The 27,309-nt window shown below is 51.8% G+C and overlaps 1 protein-coding gene across 5 annotated transcripts in view; it reads left to right on the top strand.

The window, feature by feature from the left end:
* Positions 1–27,309, top strand: part of Lpin1 (lipin 1) — an 80,189-nt gene that overhangs the window by 12,364 nt on the left and 40,516 nt on the right. For all 5 annotated transcript variants that reach the window (XR_009375765.1, XM_059248693.1, XM_059248695.1 and 2 more), the window contains exons 2-4: positions 23,285–23,485; positions 24,192–24,287; positions 26,473–26,783. Coding sequence is in view for 4 of the 5 variants with exons in the window: in XM_059248693.1 (XP_059104676.1) it covers positions 23,285–23,485; positions 24,192–24,287; positions 26,473–26,783 (608 nt within the window). In the remaining variant the exon portion in view is untranslated. The remainder of the gene's footprint in view (positions 1–23,284; positions 23,486–24,191; positions 24,288–26,472; positions 26,784–27,309) is intronic.

Raw genomic sequence — 27,309 nt, 5'->3', positions numbered from 1 at the left:
CCCTATCCCTAATCTCCCGACACTAGAGTTGTTGGTGCAGACATGCTTGACTTTTTACGTGGGGTGCTGGGGATTTGAACTCAGGTTCTCTGGCTTGCACATCAAGCACTTTGATGCACAGAGCCATCTCTCCAGATGCTCAGTAGCTCTTTAGATGTCGTAGTTTTCTCCCACTGGCTTCTTAGACATGAACTCAAGAGGAGAACTGGTAAGAGAACTTGAGGAGACTAGAACTCTGCATCGAGGCATTTGGAGTCTTACATTTCACACTCTGTTCATTGGTGTCCTCTGGACTTTTAATATAGACCTCTCCATCTTTTTCCTTTCTTCTCTACCCTTGCATAGTTCAGCACGCAAAGGCATGCCTGCAGCGCCTAGTTAAGAGGTCCTTGGGTCACTGGAGGCACCACCCTGGGAAGATGTCTCTGCTGTCTGACTTGGGAGAGTTAGTTCTGGATGGGACGGGGTTGATGTAAAGCAAGGATATCCCATGCCTGTGTGCCTGTATTTCTTTCTGATCCTTTGCCATGTTGTGACCCAGCCAAGGAGGCCATCGATGGATGCTAACTGAAGGGGCTGTCTTTCATTGCTTCCAATCTCCAAAACTGTGACCCGTATGAATTCCTTTACCAAGCACTAGCCTCGGGTATTCTGCTTCCACAACAGAAAACAGGATCTGTGTCTTGTGGCAAAATGTGTTCTGGTGAAACATAACTTCTGAGGGAATATATATCGTACACAGTCCCTTAAAAACATAGTCAAAGAAAAGCAAAAGACAAGTTACTGTTCTGCTTATGCAGAACTTGAATTTCAAAGTGAACTGTTTTAAAGACAATCACCAGAATGACGTGTGTGTGTGTGTGTGTATGTGTGTGTGTGTGTGTGTGTATGCGTGCGTTTGCATGTGTGTGGGTGTGTGTATGTGCTAGTGCATGCCTGCATATATATGTGTGTCTGTTGCATACAGTAGCCAACCCCAACCTTGTGGGCCTCTCTGACCAGTATCTCAACATGTACCGGGAAGGAAAACAGACACTGCACCCTATGGTGGTTTGCATGAGAATGGCCCCCAGAGGCTCATAGAGCTGAATGTCTGCTTCCCGTTGGTGGACTGTTTGGGAAGGATTAGGAGGCGCCATCTTGTTGGAGGAGGTAGACCATTGGGGGTGGGCTCAGCGGTTTCAAAAGCCCATGGCAGGCCCAGTCTCATTCTGTCTGCCTCCAACTGGTGGATCAGATGTGAGCTCTCAGCTGCTGCTCCAGCACCACGCCTGCCTGCCTGCCTGCCTGCTGCCATGCCTGCCTCCTGCCTTCCTGATCGTGGACTCACCCTCTGAAACTGTAAGCAAGACCCCAACTAAATGCTCCCTTCTGTGAGCTGCCTTGGTCATGGTGTCTTGTCACAGCAGTAGAACATCGCTAAGACAGACGCTCATGAACTAGAGCAGGAGACTGGCTGTGACATTCAGCTCCTCCACTTCATCCTTACGGATTTCACTTCTCAGCCTCACATTCTCCATCAAAACTCTCACCCACCTTCCTTCAGTTCCACGGTCACTTAGAGTCATCTGGGCGGGTTCCCTGTGGTACTCTCCCCCCCCCCCCCCCCAATTCTCAGAGCTTGGCAAAGCTGCCTTTTTTTTTTTTAAAGCTCTGTAGAACATTATTCCCAAGCAAAATTGAGGTCAGTAGTTTTCCTCTGTCTTTCCTGTATTTCCAGGGAGCTTGGAAGTAGCTCACATAGACCAGAGCCTGGCAGCTGCTCAGATGACTCTGGCTTTAATGTGGCAATGCGCACGCGCACACACACACACACACACACACACACACACACACACACACACATTCATATATATGCAGGGTTGGCCTACACAATCACAAACCAGGATCCATCCCCCACCCTGCTGTAACTGAACTGCTGTATCACTCTCTAGCTGCATTCTCTTTCCAATGAGTGGATGGGCACAGCCTGTGTGACGCTCTTTAGGAACACATGTAAGCACTCCAAGTTCCATTTTATCAAAAATAAGAATGCAGGAGGACAGGGGTGATGTCCTTTTAAAGGCAAGATCACATTGAAGTTCAGGTGTCCCTTGGCAGAAGTCACACAGCTGATAAGAGGCAGGACAGGAGGTAAGGTCAGCATCTCTGATTTTTAAATCTTCTATGCTTTCCTGTACGGCACTCAACAGTTCTACACAGGCAAAAGACATTGTGTGTGTGGCCACAAATTAAGAGAGAGCAGCCTAAATACTGAGCTCCAGCCCCTACCCCCAAATGCGGAATACAAGGCAAGGAGATAGCTAATGTTGACCTCTGGCCTCTGCACTCATGTTCACACACACACACACACACACACACACACACACACACACACACACACACGCCAGCCTCTCAAAGGGACGTGGAAAGAATTTTTAAACAGTTGCCATAAATACCCCATGGAAAACAGGAAAGGTAGTCTCTTTCCCTTGATCACCAGGATAAAAGAAGGTCAGAACACTGAGCTACCACCTCACAGCTCCATTCACAAAACAGATGGATGGAGGGTGGGGCGAGATGCTGGCCAGAAGGCTGAGAGAGTGTTCCCAGGCTGCGAAGTAGAGGATAATGTCTGCCTAGTGGTTTTTTTTTTTTACTCTCCTTTCATATGTATGGTACGCTATTTGTATATATTTAGTCTGTGTTTTATCTTGAATTTCATGCCGCCTTTCTATGGACAAAGGAGTATGTTTAAATTCAGGAAGCTGCCTTAAATCTCCTAGGCCGCCAGTGTCTTTCTTCTGCCAACCCACCTTACGCAGCTCATGGGTCATTCATTAAGGCTGCTGAGCCTCGCCTGTGGGCCCAGCACCCAGCTGCCCCTGGGGGGATGGGGAAAAGGCAAGAAGTCTCTCTCCCCACCAAGCCCAGGGTCTAGGTCAACCGTGACAGGTGTTGGGGCAGCAAGCTGGCAGCTGCGGCTTAGGCGGGCAACTTTGGAACTCTTATCATTTGTTGGCAAACTCTATCCCTTTCCAGTTTCTTTGTTGCTTCTTTAGAGACACTTAATGATCCTGTCCCTGGGCTTTGGAGATTTTTATCTTAAGTGGTGCAAAGGTTGATCCACTGAACCACCTCCCAGTAGCTGAACAATTATTCCGGGGGTGGCATGGATGTCTTATCACTGCAGCCTGGGCTGCATAGAAACCTGGTTTTGTCTGGGAGCCAGCTTCCCTCAACGAGGCCAGAGGCTGGTCAGCTCACTCACTGACTGACACCCTGGCTGTGGCTCAGGTTCCCTGGCTTGCTAGACTGAATGACGGGCCTCAGCAGTGCCTTCTGCACAGGCTGGCTTTGCAGATTTTGAGCCACTTGAGCTTATTTATTTGTTTGTTTGGGTGTTTGTTCATTCATTCATTTATTATTTATTTATTTATTTATTTATCTATCTATCTATCTATCTATCTATCTATCTATTTATTTATTTATTTATTTATATGAGCTTCTGGTCTGGTCTTTTTAATTAACTGTGAAGTCATTCCAGGCTTTAAGAAAGAAAACCATAATTTGGCTGGTTTAAGCCACACAAATTCATTTCTTACCATTCCGGCGGAGGCTGGAAGTCCAAGACAAGGGAGGCAGCATGGTTGTAGTTCTGGTGAGGGCTGGCTTCCTCTGGTCTCAGAAGGGCTCTAAGCTCATCCACCCTTGATGTTAGCTAGCCCTGATCACCTCCTGAAGGCCCTGCCTCCTGGTACTATCCTATTATAGGGGAGCATGTCAATGCATTAATTTGGAGGAGGTATAAACATCCAGTTAACAGCAGATACTTCTTTTCATTGCGGCTAAAAAAATTATTCCAAATTTTTTTTTTCTATGCCCACAGAGGTCAGACAAGGGCCTCAGATCCACTGGGTGCCGGGAAGGGCAGCTCTTAACTGCTGAGCCATCTCTTCAGTCCCTGCTCCAGAATGAATTCGCCTAGGGCCTGGGGATATAGCTGAGTTGGTAGAATGCTTGCCTAGCATGCACAAAGCCATGCATGGGTTTGCTCTCCAGTTGTATAAAACTGAGTGTAGTGGTCCATGTCTTGGCCACATAGCAAGCTAGAAGCTGGTCTAGGCTGTATGAGACCCTGTCTTAACCAAATAGAAAAAACAAGGAGATTGGCCTAGTATATATTTGATACAGCTTTGGCAACAATTAAACCTTAGAAATATCAGTTGTAGGCATTGCCTCGGGTCTCCAAGAGAAGGGACAGGGGCCTGGATGAGGCCTCTCTCAACCTGCTCTGCAACCTAGCAGACCGCAGTACTGCTGTGGCTAACACCTGTTATGATTGGCTGGTACACATGTCATTCGAGATCATCTGACCTACTGAGAGAGAGAGAGAGAGAGAGAGAGAGAGAGAGAGAGAGAGAGAGAGAGAGAGAGAGAGAGAGAGAGAGAGAGAAAAGCTGGGGAGGGAGAACCCTGCAGAGCCTGATGCCCACGTTGTGCTCCGAAGTGTATGCCAAGGGATCGCTTATTAGACGGTAGTGCAGATGCTGTCATGGGCACTGTAGGCCTAGAAGTAGACCAGGGAGAGGAGAGGGTGACATCTGGCTGGAGGTGAGAACATGTGTCTCCCTCCAGTGCTTCATTCCAGGTCCCTGCAGCCACCAGGAATGGCCACTTACATACTGCCAGGGCAGTGGGGACAAGCTTACCCCACTGCCTCAAACAGCCAGAGAAGGAGACAGATGTTTGAAACAGCAGTCACTGGAGGCCAGGGCGTGGGGGCAGAGACACACACGGGAGATCTTTAGCAGATAGCTTGCTGTTCTTCCAGAGATCACCGTTTGATGGCCAGCACCCATGTTAGGTGGCTCAGAACACCACCTCCGATGGATCTAATGACCTCTTCTGGCCTCTGTGGCAACTTACACACACACACACACACACTCACTCATACACACACACACACCCCCCTTTAAAAACCAGACAAGCTCAGAGGGCAAGAGGTGCCCCAAATAGTGCCCAAGGGCTCCCCAAGGAAAGGAGTATTTGGAGTTGAGGGTGCTAGAATTCTCAGGGCAGAGTGTAGAGAGGAAGGAGCCCCAGAGGGGTCAGCAGAGGGTCTCCCTTGCTTTTCACTGAGCTTCAGTCTTCATGACTGGTTGAAGCCACCCACAAAAGTGGCTTCTTGTGGTTGGGACAGTCTCCAGAGATGAGTCAGGACTGGAATAATCTGGGTTGGTGGCGACTTCCTCACAGGCCTGCAGATTCTTTGGTGATCTTTTCTTCCAACACGAGGAGTCTGATCCCACTTCCCCTCCCGTGAGTGTGGCTGGATTTACTTACTCATGTAGTTCCCAGGAACGGACTGTGGTGCCAGGGAGGGTGGTGGGGGATGACTTCAGCAACTAGGTCTTAGAAAGTATTCTGGCTTCCACCTTGCACATTCTTAGACCCACCACTGGGGGGCGGGGCTGGGGGCGGGGGTGGAGGCGGGGCAAAGCTATGTCACTCCAGCCACCCTATGGGGAAGGAAGGTCCCTGTGGAAAAGACCCAAGAGCCCTTTACCAGGCAAGCACGTTCTTTTGCAAGCAGGTCCCAGCCCCAGTCACCATGACTATGACCCTTCCAGAGGTGACAGTTTGATTTCCAAAGACTGCCCTGTCGGGCTGCTCCTCAGATCTTGATGAGAGAAGAGATGTCCACTGGCTAACACTGCTAGTCTTGAGGCAGCATCAGGATGGGAGGATCCCCTACAAAGCAGATCATTGGGCAGAGAATCAGGAAGGAAGTCCTGCAGCATTAGTGACAGATGGGTCCCAGCAAGAGGGTTGTGCCAGATCTGCAGGAGCCGGACTTGAAGTCACGCCTCAGAAGGATTCAACTAATCTCCAGTGTCTTACCTGCATCTCAGAGCAAAGGCCAATAAACCTTAAAGGGATGTCACAGAACCCGGCCACCAACAAGGCAAAATGTCCTCGCAAAACCACGGGGCGTTCGAAGAAGCAGGAGCAGCGTTATTGCAGTCTGGAGAGAAATCACTCAGGAATTGCATTTGCTGTGACCAACAGTGGGCAGAAGCAGCCGAAAAGAGGGGAGAAATGTTCTTTGTCTTGGAGCTCCAAAAGGTCCAGCCCACCGTGATGGGAAAGGTGTGCTTGAGGAGTCTGTGGCCATGGGGCATGTGGAGGTGACTTACCATAGTTCTGCAGTACCAGGGAAGAGTGAGTGGAATGGGAAATGGGTAGAATTACAATCCTCAAGTCTGTTGGTCTATGTCAACCTGGCTACTAGGTTCTGTATCTCAGAGGTCACACAACCACTTGTAGCCACTGGCTGGGGAACTAGTTTTGAAACACACGAATCTGTGGAGGCTGTTTCATACTCAAACTTATGCTAAGATAAATTTACTTATTTGTTGAGACCTTCAGCTGAGGGATGGGAACCGTCACATTGATGGAGAATCTTTCTTACTCAACCCATTGATCCAGATGCCATTCTTTCTCAGAACCCCCACCCCCCCGCCCCAGGGATGTGCTCAGAAGGAAAAAAAGAAAAAAGCCGAAGAGATGAGGGCTTTACCAGCTGCCTAGGTGGTTTAGAACTCAGATAAGCTGGCTGTCAGAAATAACCAGTGTAAACTCAGCAAGACCCAGGGCTATTCCTCCCGAGAGGGGAGATGTTCCCCACTCTCCCTTGGCTGTGAGCTCAGTTCACGGTCTGGTCACAGGGCAGAGGCCATCGAGACATCAGATGTCACAGCCATCATCGACACTGTCGAGTGTGAGGGTGGGGCTGGCCTTGGAACCTCCCACGGGTATCAGAGGGAGATGATCATTGTCTTGGTTGACTCCCACCTGGTTGGCACCATGTCACCGTGTCAAGAGTGTTGCTCTCTGCTGAGGTGTCCTGACCTGCTGTGAGTGACAGGCTGGCAAAAGGAACAGTAGACGGTGTTTCTTGAGTACTCGGCGTTCATCCGTCGGCAATATGTCTTTGCGAATGCTGAGTGAGAGCTAAGGCTTGTCTGGCGACAAGAATTTTACTTGACATCTGTGTCCAAATACAGTCACTCACCTGATTGCCCCAACATGTTGAGTCGAGGCTGCTCACTCATGGTGAATAGCTGTAGATGAATTTCTCAACGGTCTTATTAAATAAAACGGAGCCAGATAGAGGGGTGCAAACCTGAGAGATCAGGGAAGTAGGGAAAGCCACAGCTAACCTCACCTCACCAACTCCGCAGCTTCCAAAGACGAGCTACTTCCTGTCTACCCACGCCTATATGCCTTGCTGTTCTGCCGTCTGATTTGCTCTCTCTGTCCAGCTACATCACTTCCTCTTCCTGCCCAGCTCTGTCACTTCCTGTCTGTGTGTACAGACCTCCAGACCTCCGTGGTTAACTAGTGTTGGAATTTAAGGCGTGTGCCACCACTCCTGGCTCTGTTCCCAGTGTGGCCTTGAACTCGCAGAGATCCAGACAGATCCCTGCCTGCCAAGTGACAGATTAAAGGTGTGTGCTATCATTGCCTGACTTCTGTTGAATATAATAGCTGGCTTTTTCCTCTGATCTCCAGGCAAGCTTTGCTAATTAGAGCACAAATAAAATATCACCACAAATAGCCAAGGGAACTGAGGTTAAGTCACACCTGCCCCATGGCTGGGCTGGGCCTGGAACTCGGGCCCATACCATTTTAGGCCCTAGACGTTGTATATCCACCCAGGTTGCCTATTGCTCCCATGAGGTTGTAGATGAAGATCGAACGAAGATCATTCCCTCAAGGGAGACAGCTTGTGGGTTTCAGATGAAAGATCAATGGCTTCTGTAGGCTGGTTGGGGTCAGTGTGCCAGGGTGTGGGAGGATCACAAATACAGCGTGTCACTGAGTTGGCCTTTTGTCATCCGGGGCCAAAGCAAGGGCAAGAGACTCACCCACCGGCAGGGCTAGCCTGAAAAAGGAGACATAAAACTCCAGTGGCCAGGGAGCACTCAGGTTAAAGAGACTCCAGGGAAAGATCTAGGGTCAGATAGCACACCGGATAAGCGTGTGCCATCAGGTCTAATTTCTGCTAACTGCCATGTGACTGCTACCCGGGCACGTGACTTCGGCCATCCCTTGGTGGTGCCTTACTTTCCTCAGTAAGGGTCTGGGGTTGGCTGGTGTTGTCTGTCCCAGGGACTTGAAGAAGAAACTCAGCATATAGTCTAGAATTGGGTCTGGTTTGCAAATAGTCTCTAAATGCTAGTCACAACTGTCTGTATTTTGTCATATTGGCCACCTCCCTGCCACTCTATACAGGGGAACTCTTTTTCCTTTTACACTTACTTTTTGAAGGATTGGCTTATCTTCGTTGTACACAGCGGTGGCTTTCACGGAGCTGTTTTCTTTCTTACAAGCACGTCAAGTACTCTGACCCTAGTCACCCCCAACTTGAAACTCTCGAGGTCCCTCTGCGTCTCACCCCTGTTGATCTCGTTCCTTGGGCAGCTGGTTTCTTAGCTGGGAAATGGGAGACTGGAGACACATCGCTCTTAGGACTGCTGCCCCTGAGTCCTTTGCCTGATGAGGTCACAGGTGACTCCCTCCAGACTGACTGGGGACAGAGACTGTTTCGTTTGTTCCTAGGACCAGAACCAAGCAGAGCAGTCAGTAGCTTCTGGGAGCGGCAGCCACTGCTCCCAAGTCATGAAATTCATTCCTCCATTCCTGCTGATGCTGACTCCTGGCATCTCCCTCGGCACCTTGGTACCTCTGGTCCTGTGTTGTCTTTTACCTTCTGACCTACCTGGCTTATTATTATGATTCTTTACCAGGTGACCACAGTGGAAACGGTATCATGGCCCTTCTCTTGCTTTCCCTCAGGGAGAGAGAGAGACATCTTACCTAGTAGCTATCACTGTCCCTGCCCACCTGAGGCCAGCCACAGCCTCTGCCAGCCCTGGTGTACCTCAGCATCCCTGCAGATGCTGTTGGCTGTCCTCTGCACTTAGCTCCTCCATCTGGCCTGGATTTGCCTAGACAAGTGCCCACACGGGATTCCAGACTGGGTGGAACTCTCTTGCTTGGAGACTAAGGTTTCCAAAACCCTTTATCAGTGGGTAACCCTCGGGTCCATAGCAGCACTGAACATGTGATTGCTACTCGAGGCTGTGTGCCCACTGAGGACAGGTACCCCTACACACACACACACACACACACACACACACACACACACACACACCCGGGCAGCCTGGGAACCTGCCACACAGGCCACTGTGCTGAATGGGGAGTGAGTGAATGAGAGGCCATGGGTAGTGGCTGCTCCTCCCGGAGACTGAGACAGAGACGGGGACTCCGGAGCACGGCCACAGTGTGGGTGTGGCCCCACGTGTGCCGGCCCTGAGGCTGGCTGTGTTGGCTGCAGTGATGTGTGCCTGCGTCCCCGGGGAGCCCGCATGCTATTTACTTCCTGGCATGTTGGGGGATGGGCTGGGGTAGTACAGGCTCCAAGATGCCCACCTGCCGCCAACTAGGCGGTTTTTCTATCTGTTGTTGGTGCTCCCTTTACCCTCCTGGAGCACCACCCTAGTTAAGGTATCCCTGGTGACCTTCTAAAGTCTTCTGTCCCTGATGCTTTTGCTCCTGCCCCTTGCTGTTCGTTCCTGGATTACCTTCCTCCTCCTCTTCCTCTGCCTTTGGAGCCCGGGCCATTTACATCCACTTACTTCCCCCAAATTCTCCCAGGCCAGCCATAGTGCCACGGGCTACATTCTGTCTCTGCTGGGTGTTCCCACTGCTCTGTCCTCTGTCCTTCCTCCTCCTCAGTGAAGTGGCACCAGGTGGCCGGTGGTTCTCACCTTGCTTCAGGGGACCCGAGTGAGGAAGTCCCCATGGTGAAGATGCCTCATCGTGTCACTGGATTTTTCTTGGGGTCCTAGCACCCTGACAAGCGAGGCTCTGTAACCTGCCTTCAACAGGACAGTTAGACAGGTCATGGGAAAAAACAGAGAAAGGAAATGCGTTCAGTGTGGCCCCATTGAGAAGAGGAATCTTCACAGGTCCCATGTGAAGCCTCTTCCTGGGAGACAAGTGTCCTCCCAGGTGGATAACAGACTTCAGCCATTGTCTCCTCCCAGCATGGGAGTCCTAGGGAAATCCCAATTCCTTGAGGTCCATTGTGTCATTGAGAGGAACAGCAGGGTCTCCTTTGGGTACCTTACGGGGGCGGGGTGGGGTGGGGCAGGTGGGGGAGCACCGTTAAGGGCTAGCCTTAGACCCCGAAGAACCTCCTCATTCCCAGAAGCCCTAGGCATTAGCACTGTCCTTCTGGGACAGCGCCCAGTGCCTCTGGGATCCTTTCTGCTGGTGGGATTTTGCAGAACTGACCTCTGGAGTGGAGAGGTCAGCCAGTTGTCTGTCCATGGTGGGGTGACTGGGGCGGGGGTGGTCTTGTGCAGAGGGCAGCTCACCCTTTTGCCCACACCTGCCCGGGCACCCTGGGTCAGAGCTGTTAGCAGTGGAGGAGTCTGTTAGGAAAACAGAATCCAAGGACTTAACAGTCATTGTCACTGCCGGAGAGGGAGGAGGTGGGTTTTCAATGAGAAGGGGGAGTTTCATGTTCTCATTGGCAGGTCAGGGACCAGTTCATGATGCCTGCCCTCTCTGAGGGACCAGGGAGTCTCAGCCACTTGGTGGAACCGCCACCAGGTCCTTATGGAGTCCCCACTCCTCAAGAGTACCGGATTTTAGAATTGAAAGTCTAGTCAGCCACATTGCCCCAAACCTAACAGGTTCCTTTTCCAGTCTCAGAATGGACCTGCTTCACCAACACCTCCACCCACTTCCTGGGTTGTGAAACTGAGTCTGGAATCTAGGATGCTGTGTTGCTCAGCCCAGGTCTGGCTTCTTTCTTCTCTCACCAGAGTCCTTAGGTTATTTCCCCTCTTCCGACTTGGGCTGAACACCGCAGGTGCAGGGATTGGCTCAGGGGATCACCTCAGCTCCCGGGCTGAGTCACCACCCAGCCACCAGTGGGGCTGCTGACAACATACCTTGGGGCCCCACCAGGGAGGCTCCAGACAGTGCAGGGCTGGAGCGCCTGGGCTTCGGAGAATCCGGTTCTCTGTATAGTGACTTAGTGAATGTTTCTGAAAAAAGTGACCCGTGTATGTGTGTGATCTAAGCTACAGGCAAAGCTGGACCTAACTTGCTGTGAACCCCCTCAGCCAGACCTTTGCTAATCAGAGCAGTATGAATGTGTGTGTGTGTGTGTGTGTGTGTGTGTGTGTGTGTACCAATCCCCAGGTTCATTTGTGGGATAAGGGCTTTGGGCTGAATTTTATGCATCCAGAATCTTCCTGTCTATAGAGCTGAATGATGGAAAGAAAAAAACATTTTTTTTTAAGGCTTCATGTAAATGGCAGAATGTAGTACTTGCTTTCTGGAAAGCCTGGAGGGCAGGGGAGGGGGCAGGCTGCCTTCGTTCTGGGGCCCAGGACCTCAGGAATTCGTGGGCCCTGGAGACAGTCCTTGCGGCTGAGGGTTGCCCCAAGCACAGCTGGAGCACTTCCACACCTGGCTTGGTGCAGAGCCACCCGGCCTATGCTGATCCCTGCCAGGTCATGCCACAGCACACCGCAGCTGTCTCCCGAGCTCCTGGATGGAGCCAGCCCAGCCTGGCTCAGTTCCCCTGCAGGTCTACCCTGGACTTCAAAAGGGATCTGGGCTTCCACCCGGGGTGGTCGGTGGGTCAGGGGAACACAGCTTGGTTGGTAGAGCCCTTGCCTGGCCTACATAACCCTATTAAGCACAATCTCCAATACGTAGACCCAGTGTGGGGGTGCGCCTCTGTGATCTCAGCGTTCTGGAGGCTGAAGGACCAGAAGTTCAAGGTCATCCTTAGGTATATAGAATTTGAGACCAGCCTGGGATACAACCCCCCCCCAAAAAAAAGCTAATTTTTCCCCCCAAGATGGAGTAAAATCCTCTCCATCACTCTCCTCTCCAACTCTTCTCTGGTCTCCTGGAATGCTGTGGGATGGCATCCATTCCTGCCACACCAGCCCCTTATAGAGTTTCCTTCCTGGGCTAACATCTGAGTGGTACTCCGACTCTCTCTGTGGCCTACAAGACCTCTCAGGTTTGTGTCTCCAGGCACTTTCTTCCAGGGTCTTTGCTGTGGCTCCCTAGAAAGCACCGCCTCTCTGGAGGGTCTTTGTATCTACATATAACTTGGTGTTTATGACTGGGGGGGATGTGACTCTCAGTTGGTAGACTGAGTGCCCAGCACATCCGAAGCCCTGGGCTCCATCCCCAGCGCCCCTAATCTATGCCTGGTGGAAGAAGGGCTGCCTGTAATCTCAACGCTTGCTTGCGAGGTGACAGGCAGATCAGAAGTTCAGGGTCATCCTGGGCCACATAGAAAGTTTGAGGCCAGCCTGGGATATAGGAGTCCCTGTCTCCAAAACAAAGCAAGACATGACTTATTGTCCTTTGGGGTCTCAGTGACCCTTGTGAGTGGCTTGCCTGACTTGGCCCTTTCCACCACTGGACTTGGTGTTATTCGTTGCTTATTCTTTCTTGGGTTTTTGCTCCCTGGTGGTGAATGTTAAGCCAGGAGGTAGGTCGGGTGTGGGGGTGCTCAGAGTAGGGTTGACAGCCAGTTTGTGGCAATAAAGTCAAGAGGGGGTCAGGTTGGTGGAAATGAAGATTTTGGCTCGCGGGGAGGAGACTCAGAGTCCCTACTCCGGGCAAAGTCAAGGCAGACAGTCCTGTCTGTGGAGGGGTGGGATGGGATTGGGGGGGTAGGTGCCAGAGAGGTCAGTGGGCCCTGAAAGCATCCCAGCTCCACCGCTCCTCCGGAGTCCCCCTGGCGCCGCCCCGGAGGCCCCGCCCCCGTCCAGGCCCCGCCCCTCCCCGTGCTCTAAACTGACAGCAGCTTCAGGCCTGGTGTTTGCATACAAAGGCGGCTACGCGCGCAGGTCCGCTCGGTGAGTAGCCGCGGGGATCTGGGTCCCGGCTCACACCCCAAGGCACGTCCTTGGGCTGTGGGAACCCGCCAGGAGTCCGTGTGGGTCCTCGTCGCATCCCCGGGCCTTCCCATGGAGCGCCCGAGCTCGCAGGGGAGCCCACGGGGCTGGGACCCGGATGAGACTCATCCCAAAGGGGTTTAGGATTCAGGCTTTGCAGCCGAGGATACTGAGGCCAGGACTGGGAGGTTGACCTCCCGTGCCCAAGGGCACACCTCCGCTGGGTGGCCGCGAGCTGGGAACCCAGATTCTCAGGTTACCCGGCAGGCCTCCCTGCTGCTCTGCCGTGTGAGTGGTGGGCGCTGGGCCTGCGGCTCCATCGACCTGGGCTAGGGACAGTTTTACATGGGAGAAGGCCAGGGGAATATAGAGTGAAAAGCAACGCTTTGGAAGTCATCTTAAGTCATAGGGGGTTAGAGTCAGGGTGGCTGGCTGATCATTTGTGTGGCCAGTAGTTGCTGCGGATACCCACCCTCCTTGGCAGGAAGCAAGGAGAGAGCTGTGGGCAGGACTGGTCTGGGGACCCTGGGACACAGCGGCTTCCCACAGGGTAGCGAAGTTGTGGGGAAGGTGAGCCGGTAACGGTTCTTAGAGGAGTGGACCGCGATCCATGAGGATTCAGACGTGCTGTCCACCCCTTGTTCCTTAATACGTGTTTTATGAGTGAAAGCCGTTTAGGAATGCATAATAATTCAGGAGTGATAAGTACCCCAGTCAGGGAACTTTTCAGTGTCCCCAGAAAGGCTGAGAGATCCCCGTGCGTTCGGTCCCCCATGTTGACCGAGCTTCCTGTTTGCTGACATCGCTTCTGCTGTCACGGGTTGTGTGTGTGTGGGTGTGTGTTTTTGGCCCTTATCCCTGCTTGTGTAGGGCCTGGTGGTTGGGTTGGGAAGCCTGGGTCCTGTGCTTGGTGCTGTGTTGGTGGCCACACCACCCCGTGTGACTTCTCCCTTCTTTAGGTGGCAGTGGCCAACGTTCTTAGGATGCTTGTCACTTTGGAAAGCGGGCGGTAGTGCAAGGGACAACGTGCCCCGTCTTGTTGCCTGGGTGATGACTTGGGGTTCAGATGAGGGAGATGGGACCCTTGGTCGCTATCTCGGCTGGTGGGGCTGGGCCAGGCAGGCCTTTTGCTTATCTCTTGCTGTCAGGGCTTTGGGCTGGAGAGAGGGAAAGGTCAGGGGATGGCAAAGCAGCTGACCACTGATAGCTGGAGATCCGTGGGCCCCCCGAGACGTCACTTCTGGAGCCTGGTTATCGGTTTCCCTATCTAGGCTGAGTGGAAAAACCACACTTGGTTTACCAGGTTGTTGCCCAAATGAACTGAGGTGCTTCAGAGCAACTTCACTCTAAATGGGGAGCTCAGGGTACCACTGGGGCCCCTTTGCAGAGCTGGGCTAGCCTGGCTCGCCGATGCTAGCTTCTGGTCCATCCCTGAGCTGCCTTGGCTCACCCCTACTACCCCACCTTAGATTATAAATCCATTTTTCTGGAGTCTTCTCTGTTTTAGGTTCACGTTCTGAAAGGGACCGATAATGATGTGAATTGATTTTAGCAAGTGTGTAGGTAGGTGTGATAGGTACCTTGTTCTAGGATGGCTGGGTGTGGGGTTGGTGTCCTGTGCACTAATACCCCTGGCCTTTGGAGCCTTTTAAAACAACCAGGAGCGAGTGATACAGGCTGGTAGGTGATCCAGCTACACTGGGACATCCTCATCTGTGAACGTGGAGCTGTCGTAGCTTGGACTGGCCTGGAACTTGCTACTTAGCCCAGGCGGTCCTTGACCTGTGTTGCCCAGGCGGTCCTTGACCTGTGTTGCCCAGGCTAGCCTGGAACTCAAGATCATCCTGCCTCAGCCTCCTTGATGGATGTTGGAATCACAGACATGTGCCCCCCCCCCCCACACCCTGCCTGAAACCATGTTTATTGTGGAACATGAGTAGACCCTTCTAATACCCCAGTATTCATCTGATCCGGTAGTGTTCCCTGCTCTGATTTTGTGTGTGTAGGCACAATCTGAGTACTTTAAATACATACAAAGTACGCTGCTGTGAGAGACTTAGTTCCGTAATTTTCTTTGGAGCTGTTTGCCACCATTGGGTCAGTACCAGTTTTTACCTGGAGGGCGGACCGTGGAACAGACTACAGGCTGTGTTCTAGTATCTCCAGGTGGTGGGTGCCGTTTAAATCACCCATCTTACAGGTTCAGAATGAGCCACAGTTCTCTTGGACAGGCAGGGGGTACGTGACCATGACTGACAGCCAGGACAGGATTGGAGGGGGAGGTGGTGCAGTGGCGGACAGAGGTCCCAGGAGTAGAGCATTCTTGACCAAGATGAGCGGCTGGCTAGAGGGCTGTCCCAAGTGTGTGAGAGGACACTGGGCACTTCCAAGGGGAACAAAGGTCCCGTGCCCTGCAAGCCCTGCAAGGGAGCTAACGGTTAAGGGCCGAGGTCCTGAGTCCCAACCCAAGGCAGTGAGTGTCCCAGGGTACAGGGGCTGCATTGTGTCTTCTATGTGTCCCCCTCCTGCTGGCAGGGACCTGGGGCCTCTTATAACCTGGGATTATAGTAATACCCCCTTGTTGCCATAGCAGGGACTGTGTCCTAGCTGACCCTGCCATTCCTACAACCTTATCAGAAGCAGTATTCAAATGTGTGTGTGTGTGTGTGTGTGTGTGTGTGTGTGTCTGTGTGTGTGTGTGTGTCTCTGTCTGTCTGTCTGTCTGTGCATGTCACAGCATGAGTGGAGGTCAGAGGACGACTTCATAGAGTCTCCAGGGGCTGAGCCAGGTTCCTAGGCTTGGCAGCAGGCCCCTCTCCCGGGGAGCCGTCTCCTCAGCCCCTTCACGCCCCTTTTCTGCTGTGTAGTTTTCATTGACATAGAGACCCTGAGACCACGTGTACAGGAGTTTTCAGACTTCCCATGAAAAACTGATGTGAAAGAAATACTTGTGTTGACGGAAAAGCCAAGGTCCCCTCCCCACCCCCTGTGAGTGTGGGTATTTATAGAGCCTACAACTCCCTTCCACTTTTAATAGGCTTGTACTATTCTGTATAGTGCAGATGGTCCATAATTTATTAATCCAGGGTCTTGTTGACCTCGAAGTGGTTCCTGCTTTCTCCTGTCACAGTCAAGTCTGCGGTTACTGCCACCCACAAATATCGTGTTGTTTCTGGGGGCTGGTGAGGTGGCACAGCAGGTAAGGGTGCCTGCTGCCAACCAGCATGACTGGAGTTCGGTTTCTGGAACCCACATTCCTGGAAAAAAAGAACAATCTCTCACTAGTTCTGTGGAAAGAACGAACTGACTCCCACTAATTGTCCTCTGAGGTCCACTTATGTTCTGTGGTGTGTGCCGACACGTGCCTGTGCAAACACACACACTAGAAACATGATCTTCTTTTATCTGTAGGATCAGTTCTTGCTGTGGGATTGCTGGGGTCAGCTCGTATGTGCCAGATGGGTAGTTCTTCCTGGGGCTTTGTCGTGGTAATGACCGGAGCATGGAGTGTATGGTCTGTGATTCTGCTCTCACTATTGGAGTTTTTAATGGAATGGTTTGATTTGGGGCCTTCTGGAAGGCCTTAAAAATTAATCATTTTATGCATGTGTGTTCAGGGGTGTGTATGTGTAAGTGGGAGTGTCTCTCTGTGTGTGCAGGTGGGTATGTCTATGTGTGCAAGTGGTGTTTGCAGATGTGTGTGCAGATGAGTGTGTGTGTGTGTGTGTGTGTGTGTGTGTGTGCAGGTGGGTATGTCTATGTGTGCAAGTGTGTGTTTGCAGATGTGTGTGCGTGTAGGTGTGTGTGTGTGTGTGTGTGTGTGTGTGTGTGTGCAGGTGGGTGTATATATGTGCACATTTAGGGGCCAGAGGTGGACCTTCCTTAGGCCCACCGTATCTTTTGAACCAGGACCTCTAACTGAACTTGTTGCTGCTGGTTCAGTTGGATTGGCTGTCTTGGGATTTCACTGTCGTCTCCCCAGTGGTTCGTGCCTGGCTTTTATGCGGAGGCTGGGATTCAACTCAGGTCCTCTGGCTTTTGAGACTTTATGGACTGAGCCATCCCTCTCTTGATTTGTGTATCTGTGTGAATCTGGGTTGATGAACTCCTCATACATACTTGTTCATGTGTCCTCTGTTGTCTTGTGAGCCCCTCATGTTATCGTGACAAGTTTTCAGTGGGGTTGGCCTGAGGCCACCCTCAAATGATGTTGCTATTCCAGGTGGTGCAGTGGCGTTAATACAGTCGTGGGGTTAGGAGAGCTATGGCAGGAATTTGGGATTTTGGCAGATTAAAAAAAAAAAAAAAAGGTGGGGGGTGGGGAAACAGCATTTCTTGGCAGTTCATAAAGCCTGCTGATGGATTCTGCCAATCTGGGGCTAAGTGTAGACTTGTCCAATGTCATAACTAGATGGGAAGTCATGAGACTCGTAGCACTCCTTGATGACGTCCCTAGGCCATGTCTGGGACAGTCTGAGGCTGGGGTGGTGGCTATGCCGAGCACCTGCTGAATACCAGGATTAGTTCGGGAGGGTGTGTGGCCTCCAGTTGCAGGTTGGGGCCTTGGCTCGGGGTTCTCTTCCCCGTACGAGCTCCCCATTTATCTAGGAAGATCTTACCTGGAAACGGCATTTCAGAGAACTTAGTGTTGGTTCAGAATGCCAGGCCAGGAGCAGCCACATCAAAGAAAAAGAGCCTGTGTGTTTTGTGATCCACAGATCCACAAGGTCCTGGTTTGCTTTAGAGCAGCGGTTCTCAACCTGTGGGCCATAACCCCCTTGGGTGGTCAAACAACACTTAAAGAGGGGTGGCGTATCAGACATTTACAGTACGACTCGTAACAGTAGCAAAGTTACAGTTATGAAGTAGCAACAGAAATAATATTATGGTTGGGGGGAGTCACCACAACATGAGGAGCTGTATTAGAGGCTCGCAGCATTAGGAGGGCCGAAAACCACTGCTCTAGAGAATTCCAGGCTGGTCCAAGGAGCCTCTAAGACCTGGTCAAGTTCTCCTTCAAAAATGCATTTGAGCCAGGAACTGCAGAATCCTTTCTCCAGTGTGTTCAGCCCTGCCAGGTGCAATATCTTGCCAGATTTCAAGAAAAAAAGCCCAGCAGACTGGAAAGCAGTCTGGTGGCCAGCGTCTTCCAGCAGGTCCGCCGGAGATGTCAGCGTTTTGTTTTGTTCTCTTTGGTTCCTCTGATCTTCCCTCACCCAGACGCTTTCTTCTTTAAACCAAACCTCACCCTTTCTGCCTCCTCACGTGCTTTCAAGGAAGCCGAACACTGAAACTCTGCAGCGTGATGGGATTGTGGCCCGGTGGGAGGCACCTCTGCCCCGGCTCCGTTGTTCTGGCGGCTTATCTTCGGGCTAATCGAATTAGTGTCTTCCTTGAGCTTTTTCAATGCCAGTGCAGCTGAAGGAAGTGAAATCTGGGACTTTACGTCCAGTGGTTTGATTGTGTAGAACATTTAGAGAAAAATTCACACAAGGTTTATTGAGAAGAGAGCCTCCAATGGGGGCAGAGAAAGAGTCCTTTCCCTGCCTGACTTCAGCCCAGCGGGTGCCTGCGAGGACCTGGCTTACACTGGCTTGTTAAAGGCCACTGTGGGTCACATGCCTCCTGGGGTGCACCTCAAGTCGTTTACTTATATTTTTGAGGCGGGATCTCATGTAGCCCAGGCTGGCCTCACAGCTAGGATGACTCTGAAGTTCTGATTTTCCTGTCTTTACCTCCCCAGTCCTGGGATTGCAGGCTGCACAACCACTGTGCCTGGTTTTACCCAGTGCTGGGGATCAAACCCAGGGCTCTGTGCCTGCAAGGCAAACGCTGCACCAGCTCAGCTGCGTCTCCAGCCCTTAAGTCATTTAAAGAGTGCAGCGCAGTGCAGCCATCACTGTGTTCCTCCAGAAGGGAAACCCTTGGTCCAGAGGTCGCTCACTCCACATTTCTGTTCTCTCCCAGCCCCCTAGCTGCTGTTTTCTCTAGGTAGCTCCTCCGGTGGTCCTGCAGCGTCTGTCCTGTTTTGATAGCCTCCTTCACACCCTCACTGCCCTCCTGGCTTACCCTGCCTGTGTTGGGGCAGCTTGCAGAATTTCCTCCCCTCGTTTTCTTGCGTGCGTGCGTGCGTGCGTGCGTGTGTGTGTGTACATGTATATAGAGGCCAAGAGTGGATGTTGGGTGTCTTCCTCTCTTCACGTTGAGGACCGAGGTCAGGTTCTCTGGCTGCACCCAGAGCTCCCTGAGGGGGCAAGTCTAGCTAGCCAGCTTGCCTTGGGGCTCCCCTTCTCTGCCTCCTCAAAAGTCTTGTTAGGGGTGTGCCACCCTGCCTGCCTGCCTTCCATGTGGGTGTTGTGGATCTGAGTTCTACTCCGCCCTCTAGCACAGCAAGCACTCCATGCCCTGAGCCATTTCCCCAGCCTCCATGATTTTCCTCTTTTGGGAGGCCGAATGATCTCCCATCATCCCACATGTTCTTGTCGCTCTGTCGATGGATGTTTGGCTGCCAGACAGATGCTGGGTGATTCTTCCTTTTTCTGTTGTGAGCATGAGTGTGCACATACCTTCTCAAGACCCTGATTCCAGCTCTTTAGAAGATACACATTGATGTTGAATTGCTGGGTTGTAGGGTAATTATATTTTTCATTTTCAAGGAATTGTGGTACTGGTTTTCGGGTAGCTGCACCATTTTTCCCTTGCCACCAACAGCACACAAGGCCCCCAGTTTCCCCACCTACTTGACAGTACTTCCTATATTCTGGTAATGGTAGTCATCTTCGTGAGTTTGTGGAGGAATGTGTTCTTTTTTTTTTTTTTTTTTTAAGAAAAAACTAGGTGCAGGGTCGTCTAGGCAGCCCCAGGATCTTGATGTCAAGGATAATTTCAAGAAGACTTTCGTCTGGTGGGGCTTGTGAACAGTGTGCCTGTGTCTACACAGAGACCTTTTAACATATACGGAGGTTTCCAGCAGACAGCTGCTTCTGGCTATTTGCAGTAAGAAAGTACACCAGCCAAGCCCTTTGCTCACACAGCAGACAGTTACTAGGGGAGTGAATCCTCGGGGTGTTCGCAGGAGAACTCTGCCTCAGACTTCCCATTTCTAGGTTTTTTTCTTTCAATTAAAAAGAGCCTGTTGGAGCAGCAAAGTGATTGTCCTGTTCTACAGTTCCTGTGCCTGGGAGGGCTGCTTTCTTGAGGTCACAAGGGCAGAGCAGCCATGCGCGCCAGTGATGAAGGATGCCTCTTGGGATGCTAAACAGAGTGGGGAAACGCCCCTTATTTCTGACCTGTTAGAACTAGAACTGGGCCTTGCAGGCATCTGGGACCCTGTGCTCACTTATTTGAACCTGTAAAGCTGGAATGCTGAGATCTGTTAACTGCCCCCCAACTCTCAGAAACTTTTTCTTTCCCACACAGGGTAAACTGAAGCCTCCCTCCCCCAAAGAGACACACCCAGTATTAAAGAGTCTAGAAGGCTGAACTGTTAACTGATTGTGGAGAGTTAGAATCTCGTTGATCCAGAACTGAAGTATCTGGGGCTACTTTTAGCTTTCTTATTAGCTATTCATCGTCCACACCTTTGTCTGACTGTATGAGTTACCTTACTGCTGCTGCGATAAAACACCATGACCAAAACAACTTACAGAAGGAAGACTTAGTTTTGGTTTATGGTCCCGGGGGAGCAGAGTCCTCCTGGCATGGAGTATGGCGGCAAGCTGCAGGCATGGTGGCTGGAACAGGAAGCTGAGAGTTCACATTGTCAGATGCAAGCCGGAAGCAGACAGAGTGAACTGGTAGAGTTCACAAGGAGGCTTTTAAACTCAAAGCCCACCCCCAGGAACGTACTTCTAGCATGGCTCCGTTACCCAAAACTCTCCAAAACAGGGCCACCAACTGCAGACCAAGTGTTCAAATGCCCAGACTATGGGGGAGATTTCTCTTGTGAACCACCACACTGTTCTAACTTCCTTTTGACTATCAGTACCTTGCAAACATCTTCTCCTGGCTTCTGCTAGTTCGGACGTTAAGAATGTCATTAGATAACACCTGAAACCTGTGGCCGAATTTTCTCTTTACTGAGTATCATGCTTATGTGGTCCCCACCAATTATTATGACTTTGTTTGTCCTGTGACTAATGCAATCTCATGTAACTGTTCTAATGGTAGCACACAGTCTTAGGGCCATTGGAATCTGTGTTTTCAGGAAATGCTCACCTGTGTTTGCTTTAGGATAAACCATCTCTTACTCCCTTTGAATTGAGAGCTGTGTTTATTCCACAGCATGGAAAGTATCAAGGTGGGTCTTAGCTGAGCGTGCCTGGGCTGGGCCTTCCCTGCCGGAGAGCTTGGTCTGCTGCTCGGTGATGAGCACAGACCCTGTAGGAGCAGGGTGGGATTAGGGGATGCCATGGTGGACGTCATGGGGCTTCACTGAACTAGAATAGAGTTGATTGAGAATCCAGCAAGCCTGCTTCTGGTCTGGCAGCCTGATGCCAAGCCTGGGATTTTGGGCATTGGCTTTGTGTCACTGGGACCTACTTTTCGGTTTCCTCGTGTGAAAGGCCTTCTACCACAGGGTTATTGTGAGAGGCACAGGGATATGAGGCATGGCAGAAATTGTGCAAAAACACCCTTTAAAATGCCCCCAAAGGCTGCGAAGTTGGACGTTTTCCTCTTTTGCTAGACACAGCACAAGTTCAAATCTCCAGTTTATTGTGGAGGGTGATGCTCAGCGGAAGAATGTGAGGATTGCAGCGTTGTGCTTTTTAAATTGCAGGCCTTTGGGGAACTCTGCCTCTCTTCTCCTTGTTTTATTTTGTTTTCTGAGGCAGGATCTCATGTAGCACAGGTTGGGTACATGAAAACCTGATCCTCCTGCCTCCATCTTCCATGTGTTGGGATTACAGCGACGTGTGATCACTGGCTTATATTTTGGTCACAGGTGTATTAATTCTCTCTCACAAGCCTATGCCAGGGACTGTGTTTTCTGTGCACGGTAGTGCCAAGCCCCGTAGGGTAGACGTCCCAAAGGTTTGCTGAGGATGGCGGGTAGCTGGCTGGCTGGTTGGGCAAATGACTTAACATACGTGTGTGTCCCCTGGAGTTGTCAGAGAATAGTTGGGCGGGCAGAGACTGGGCAGAAACTGATAAGAGCCATTGTCCCCCTGTTGCCTAGCATTCATAGTGTTAGAATGCTGGGCAGGCTGACCGATGGAGGAGAAAAGTCACCAGCTGTCACACTGGGCCGCAGACCCTGTGTGCCACAACACTGAACTGCCTTGTAAGCTCTGCCCATGGTGCAGTGGTGGCATGTTTGTGAGGAAACCAGTCAGCTCCATGGGAGAGAGTGGGTGCCTAATGCTGTAGAATTGGTCAAGAGCTTATGGCCAGGGAGGTCGCAGGCCCTATGGGGAAACCCACTACTGATGTAGTGGGGCACATAATTAAACTGCCTCCTAACTAGTCATGTTCACGACATTAATGTGTGTGTGGGTGCATGCCACTGTGAAGGTATGGCTGTTAGAGGGAGTGGTTCCGTAATCTGTGGGGGTTGGTTCCCATTCCTCCACGTGGGTCCCGGGGAATGGACTCAGGTTTCCAGGCTTGTTGGCAGGGGTCCTGATGAGCGGAGCCATCTTGCCAGCCCTTGAACAGTCTGTGTTTACCCACACAGGCAAATGCAGCTCCCAGACTTGGTGAGGGACATCTTTCAGCAGTAAGCACTGGTCAGGATTGGGGGGACTCATAACATAACTCATCAGGGTGTTGAGAGTAAGTGAGTGCTAAGTGCTTGGTACTAACTGGGTCATCAATGTCCCTTCTTCTGAGCCCAGGGAACGTCATGGAAGAGGGCGTGGAGGGACTGTGGGAATGGAAGAATGAGGAAGCGTACAAAAACAGTTTTCTGTGTTATCATGTTTCCCAGGTCCTCGTGAGGTACTCCCTCCTGTTAGCCACACCAGTGAAGCTTTCTGTGTTTGACATCAAGACAACATCGCCAAACACAACGTGTTAGGTCACGTTCATAGTCACCCTGGGATGATGCATGGTCTGAGCCCAGTGGTACCCTCTGTTAGGATTCCTGGGCAGTGGGTGGGCTTCTTGATGGAATGGAGAAATGGGCCGTCGCAGGGGTGTTGTGGAGAACATTCCAGAAACAAGTGATGTGGGCAGAGCGTGACAGTCTGTGTACACTGCGTCGTTGACATGGAGAAGTGTGGAGCTGGGGGCTCTGGGTGGCCGTCCCGTGCCCATTGCTCTGGTGAACTCGTGTGCTCCGTCTTGTCTCTCAGGTCCAGACGATGAATTACGTGGGGCAGTTGGCTGGCCAGGTGTTTGTGACGGTGAAGGAGCTCTACAAGGGCCTGAACCCTGCCACGCTGTCGGGATGTATCGACATCATCGTGGTCCGTCAGCCCAACGGCAGCCTGCAGTGCTCACCTTTCCACGTCCGCTTCGGGAAGATGGGCGTCCTGCGTTCCCGGGAGAAAGTGGTGAGCATGCCCGGGCACCCCTCTCCGCAGAGAGCAGCCGCGTGAGGGCGCTGGCCCCGGTCCGGAGCTCTCAGACTCACCATTCAGGATGCCGCATGGCACAATCAAGTGCTCCCTAGTGATCCCATGGTTCCAGTTCCTGGGGCAGTGTCAGTTACTCCAAGACGTCAGGCACACCCACTGCTTATCAAGTGGGAGGCTCAGAAGGCAGGGCAGGGCAGGGGGCATGGCACCGCAGAGCAGGGGAGCGCCCGTTCCCTCCCGTGCCTGGGGGCTGGTTCTGTGCTCTCAGTGAGATCACCAGGCAGAGCCCTTCCATGTGGTCTGGTTCCCTTACTGCATGGTGGCTGCTCATGAGAGACGAGGTGGACACGGTGTTTCTATGACCTTGTTTCGGAAGTCCTTTGGAGTTACTTCTGTTGTATTCTGCTGGTTGGGTGTCAGTCACAAGCCTCTCTCATCCCCCGGGAAGAGGGGAAGGATGCATATTGGTGGGGAGTGGAAGGTTCTGGAACAGCAATGGAGGTGTTGAAAAGGACCAGTGTAGCCTTGTTTGGAAACCCAAGTTCCCCCCCCCCCTCCCCTCCCCCTCCCTCCCTCCCTCCCTCCCAGTGCTCAGGGCAGGTGTGCCTGGATGAGGGACACCCACTGAGACCTGAGCAGCTTTTGGGGGACTCTCACTGTGTTCTCTGGGTTCTCCCTTCAGGTGGACATAGAGATCAACGGGGAGTCTGTGGATTTGCACATGAAGTTGGGAGACAATGGAGAAGCATTTTTTGTTCAAGAGACTGACAATGACCAGGTGAGGGGTGCCGGGTGTCCAGGGTCACCCCGGGGCGTGGAGTCACAGCAGGCAGACACGAGGAGAAGGAATTCTGGGTCCTTGGTTGGGTACATGCTGGCATCAGAGCAGAGTCCTTGCTCACCTTCCCAGGAGCAGAGGCAGGCAAGCCGAGTGCGTGCTGAGGCCGCAGAGAGCCAGCCCTGGCCTGCTTCACCTGACTTGCCGTTTCCAGGAGACGGAGGGACTGACATCACACACACTGGCCAAGCTGTGTGCTGGCGCGACAAATCTGAAATGACTGAGCATCCTCATTTTAGTTTAGTAGGGGACCAAATCCTTTTCGTTTTCTAGTATTACTGTGTGTATGTGGTGTGACTTAGTTAGGGTTTCTATTGCTGTGAAGAGGCACCACGACCACGGCAGCTCTTATAAAGAAAACATGTCATTGAGGAGGAGGCTGACAGTTCAGAGGTCCAGTCCCTTATCATCATGGCGGGGAACATGGCCGACAAGATGCTGGCTACATCTTGGTCCGAAGGCAGCAGGAAGTGGACCGAGACACTGGGCGGTATCCTGAGCATGGGAAACCTCAAAGCCCCCTCGGGAGCTGGTTCTCTCCTCCCACTGTGCATCCCAGACACGGAACTTGAATGGTCAGGCTTCACAGCAGGTGCCTTACCAACCGAGCCAGGTTTTGGGCTCCAACTGTTAGTGTTTTCAGTGGCTCAGTGGTTTGATAGACCACATTCCATTCACCTCGTGTCTCCTGAGGGACTCTAGGGTTGTTGCCACCTTGTGGCTAGTGTGAGTAATGGTATTGTGCACATTCATGTTCAGGTTTCTGTGAGAACGTTCTGGGGGCGGGGCTTTGACCTCACCCCCACCCCTCCCCGGTGTATGCCTAGAAGTGAAATTACTGGGCTGTGTGGTGTCTTCACGTTTAATACTCTGAGGGTCTGGGCCTGAGCAGGTGCCTGGGTGGTTTAAGAGTGCTTGTTCTGTAAGTTTGAGGTCCTGAGTTTGGATCCCTAGCACCCGAGTTAAGAAAAGCTCAGTGCATGCCTGTGACTCCAGCCTTGGGGGGCAGAGGTAGGTGGGTCCAGAGAACTTGCAGGCTGGCCAGCAGTCTTAGCTAAAACAGCTGGGTTAGGTTCAGTGAGAGAGACTGTGTCTTAATGCCGTAGGGTGGAGAGAGACAGGGTAAGATACTCAACAGCCTGTGTGGGGCTCCTGTGAAGCAGTCTTACGCAGGGGTTCCTGAAGTTAAACTAAAGCTGGTTCCTTCCTGGGAAGGAAGCTCCCTGGATCCTTAAACACTAAAACCAGCCTCTGCAATTTAGACTGCCCCAGGCTGGTGCCTCCCTGTTATCTACCTGAGCCTATGAACAGCTTCTGGGCTGGAAGCCAAGGGCCGCACCCCACTGTCTGCTGCAGACCCACAGCCTCCAGGCAACTCCTGTCTAAATGGGAAGCCCTGAATGTACTAGCTGAGATTATTATAGCCTCCTATTGCTCCTGGCTGAGGCCCATTTTAGGCTCTAGGAGTTGAGGAGTCCGTTTGGGGCTGTGTAGCAGCCGGCCAGCTCAGCATTTGTGGCTGCCTGGGAGCTGGCTAGAAGCTGAGACCTGCATACTGTATCACCCACTGCCCTCTTCTTCTTGTGCCAGCTCTACCCGACTACACTTCTCTCTGAGGGGTCCCTGTCTCCTGGCTCACTGGGTACACGGTCGGATGTGCTCTGGAGTGGCAGGCCTGTAGACACAGCTGTCATCTGGATTTTTATTTTATTTTAAATGAGACTGGGCCTCATGTTGGAATGTGAGAACACACACATAGACACACACCCACCCACTCACTGGTTGAAACCCATTCACACTTACTCCCTGATACTCAGTATAAAATGTAAAACTGTGCCCGGGTCCCGGCAACAGTGTCGTGACTCGGCCGTCATTTTTCTCTGCCCTGGGTGTTTAGATGAGTTTTGATGGTTTGAAGTCACCGGTAACGGCCTGACTCTGTTGTGATTCTGTGAAGGCTGTATTGGGTACAAAACAGTGTCTGAGCAGTTCACGACCCCGACCCTCTGTCTGATGTCTCCCCCTGGCTGTGAGATGCCGGGTTGTCCTGCTGTGGCTCTCTCCCTTGGTCACGGCCCTTCTCCGTCACCTGTGTTAATGGGACTCTTGAACACCTGCCTTGTAGGAAGTCATCCCCATGTACCTGGCCACGTCCCCCATCCTGTCGGAAGGAGCTTCTCGCATGGAAAGCCAGCTGAAAAGGAACTCCGTGGACAGAATCCGGTGCTTGGATCCCACCACGGCTGCCCAGGGCCTGCCCTCCAGCGACACTCCGTCCGCTGGTTCCCTGGGGAAGAAGAGAAGGAAGAGGAGGAGGAAGTCTCAGTTGGACAATCTCAAAAGAGATGAGAACGTCAACACATCTGAGGATGAGGACATGTTTCCCATAGAGATGAGCTCCGATGAGGACGCAGCCCCGATGGATGGAGGAGGCAGGTAAACAGTGAGGGAAGACGGGGTCTGTGCTGGAGAAGGAGGAGGTAGTTTCTTTCTTTCTTTGACAAATTGAACTGAATCTGTAGCTGAGGATCACCTTGGACTTCTGATCATCATGCCTCTCGCTCTCAAATGCTGGGATCATAGGCACACACCATCATGCTCTGTTAAATGGGGCTGGATTTGAACCTGGGCTTTATGCATGCTAGGCAAGTGCCAACTGGACTGTATCTCTAGTCCTAAATGAGTTAGTTTTTAAAGATGATTTTCATACATTTATAAAAAACGTTTCATGTTTCTGTTAGGCATTTTAGACTGAATTTTTGCAGTCAGGTAGTGGACCCAACATAGAGAGGAATAAAGCCTCAGTCTGGTTTTTTAACCTAAGACACAGTTGGCCACGCCATTCCTCTGTGGCTGGTAACTTCAGCTGTCTGAAATAGAGTCGAGAGACAAGAATCGGCAAATGAGTATTCCGTGAACTGGACTGTTTTCTCGGCGCTTGGGATGCATCTGCTGCTGCTGG

Source organism: Peromyscus eremicus, chromosome 22 (genome assembly GCF_949786415.1).
Source record: "Peromyscus eremicus chromosome 22, PerEre_H2_v1, whole genome shotgun sequence".
NCBI lineage: Eukaryota > Metazoa > Chordata > Mammalia > Rodentia > Cricetidae > Peromyscus > Peromyscus eremicus.
The sequence above is the reverse complement of the archived record's forward strand: the minus strand, read 5'-3'. Positions and strand labels throughout refer to the sequence as shown.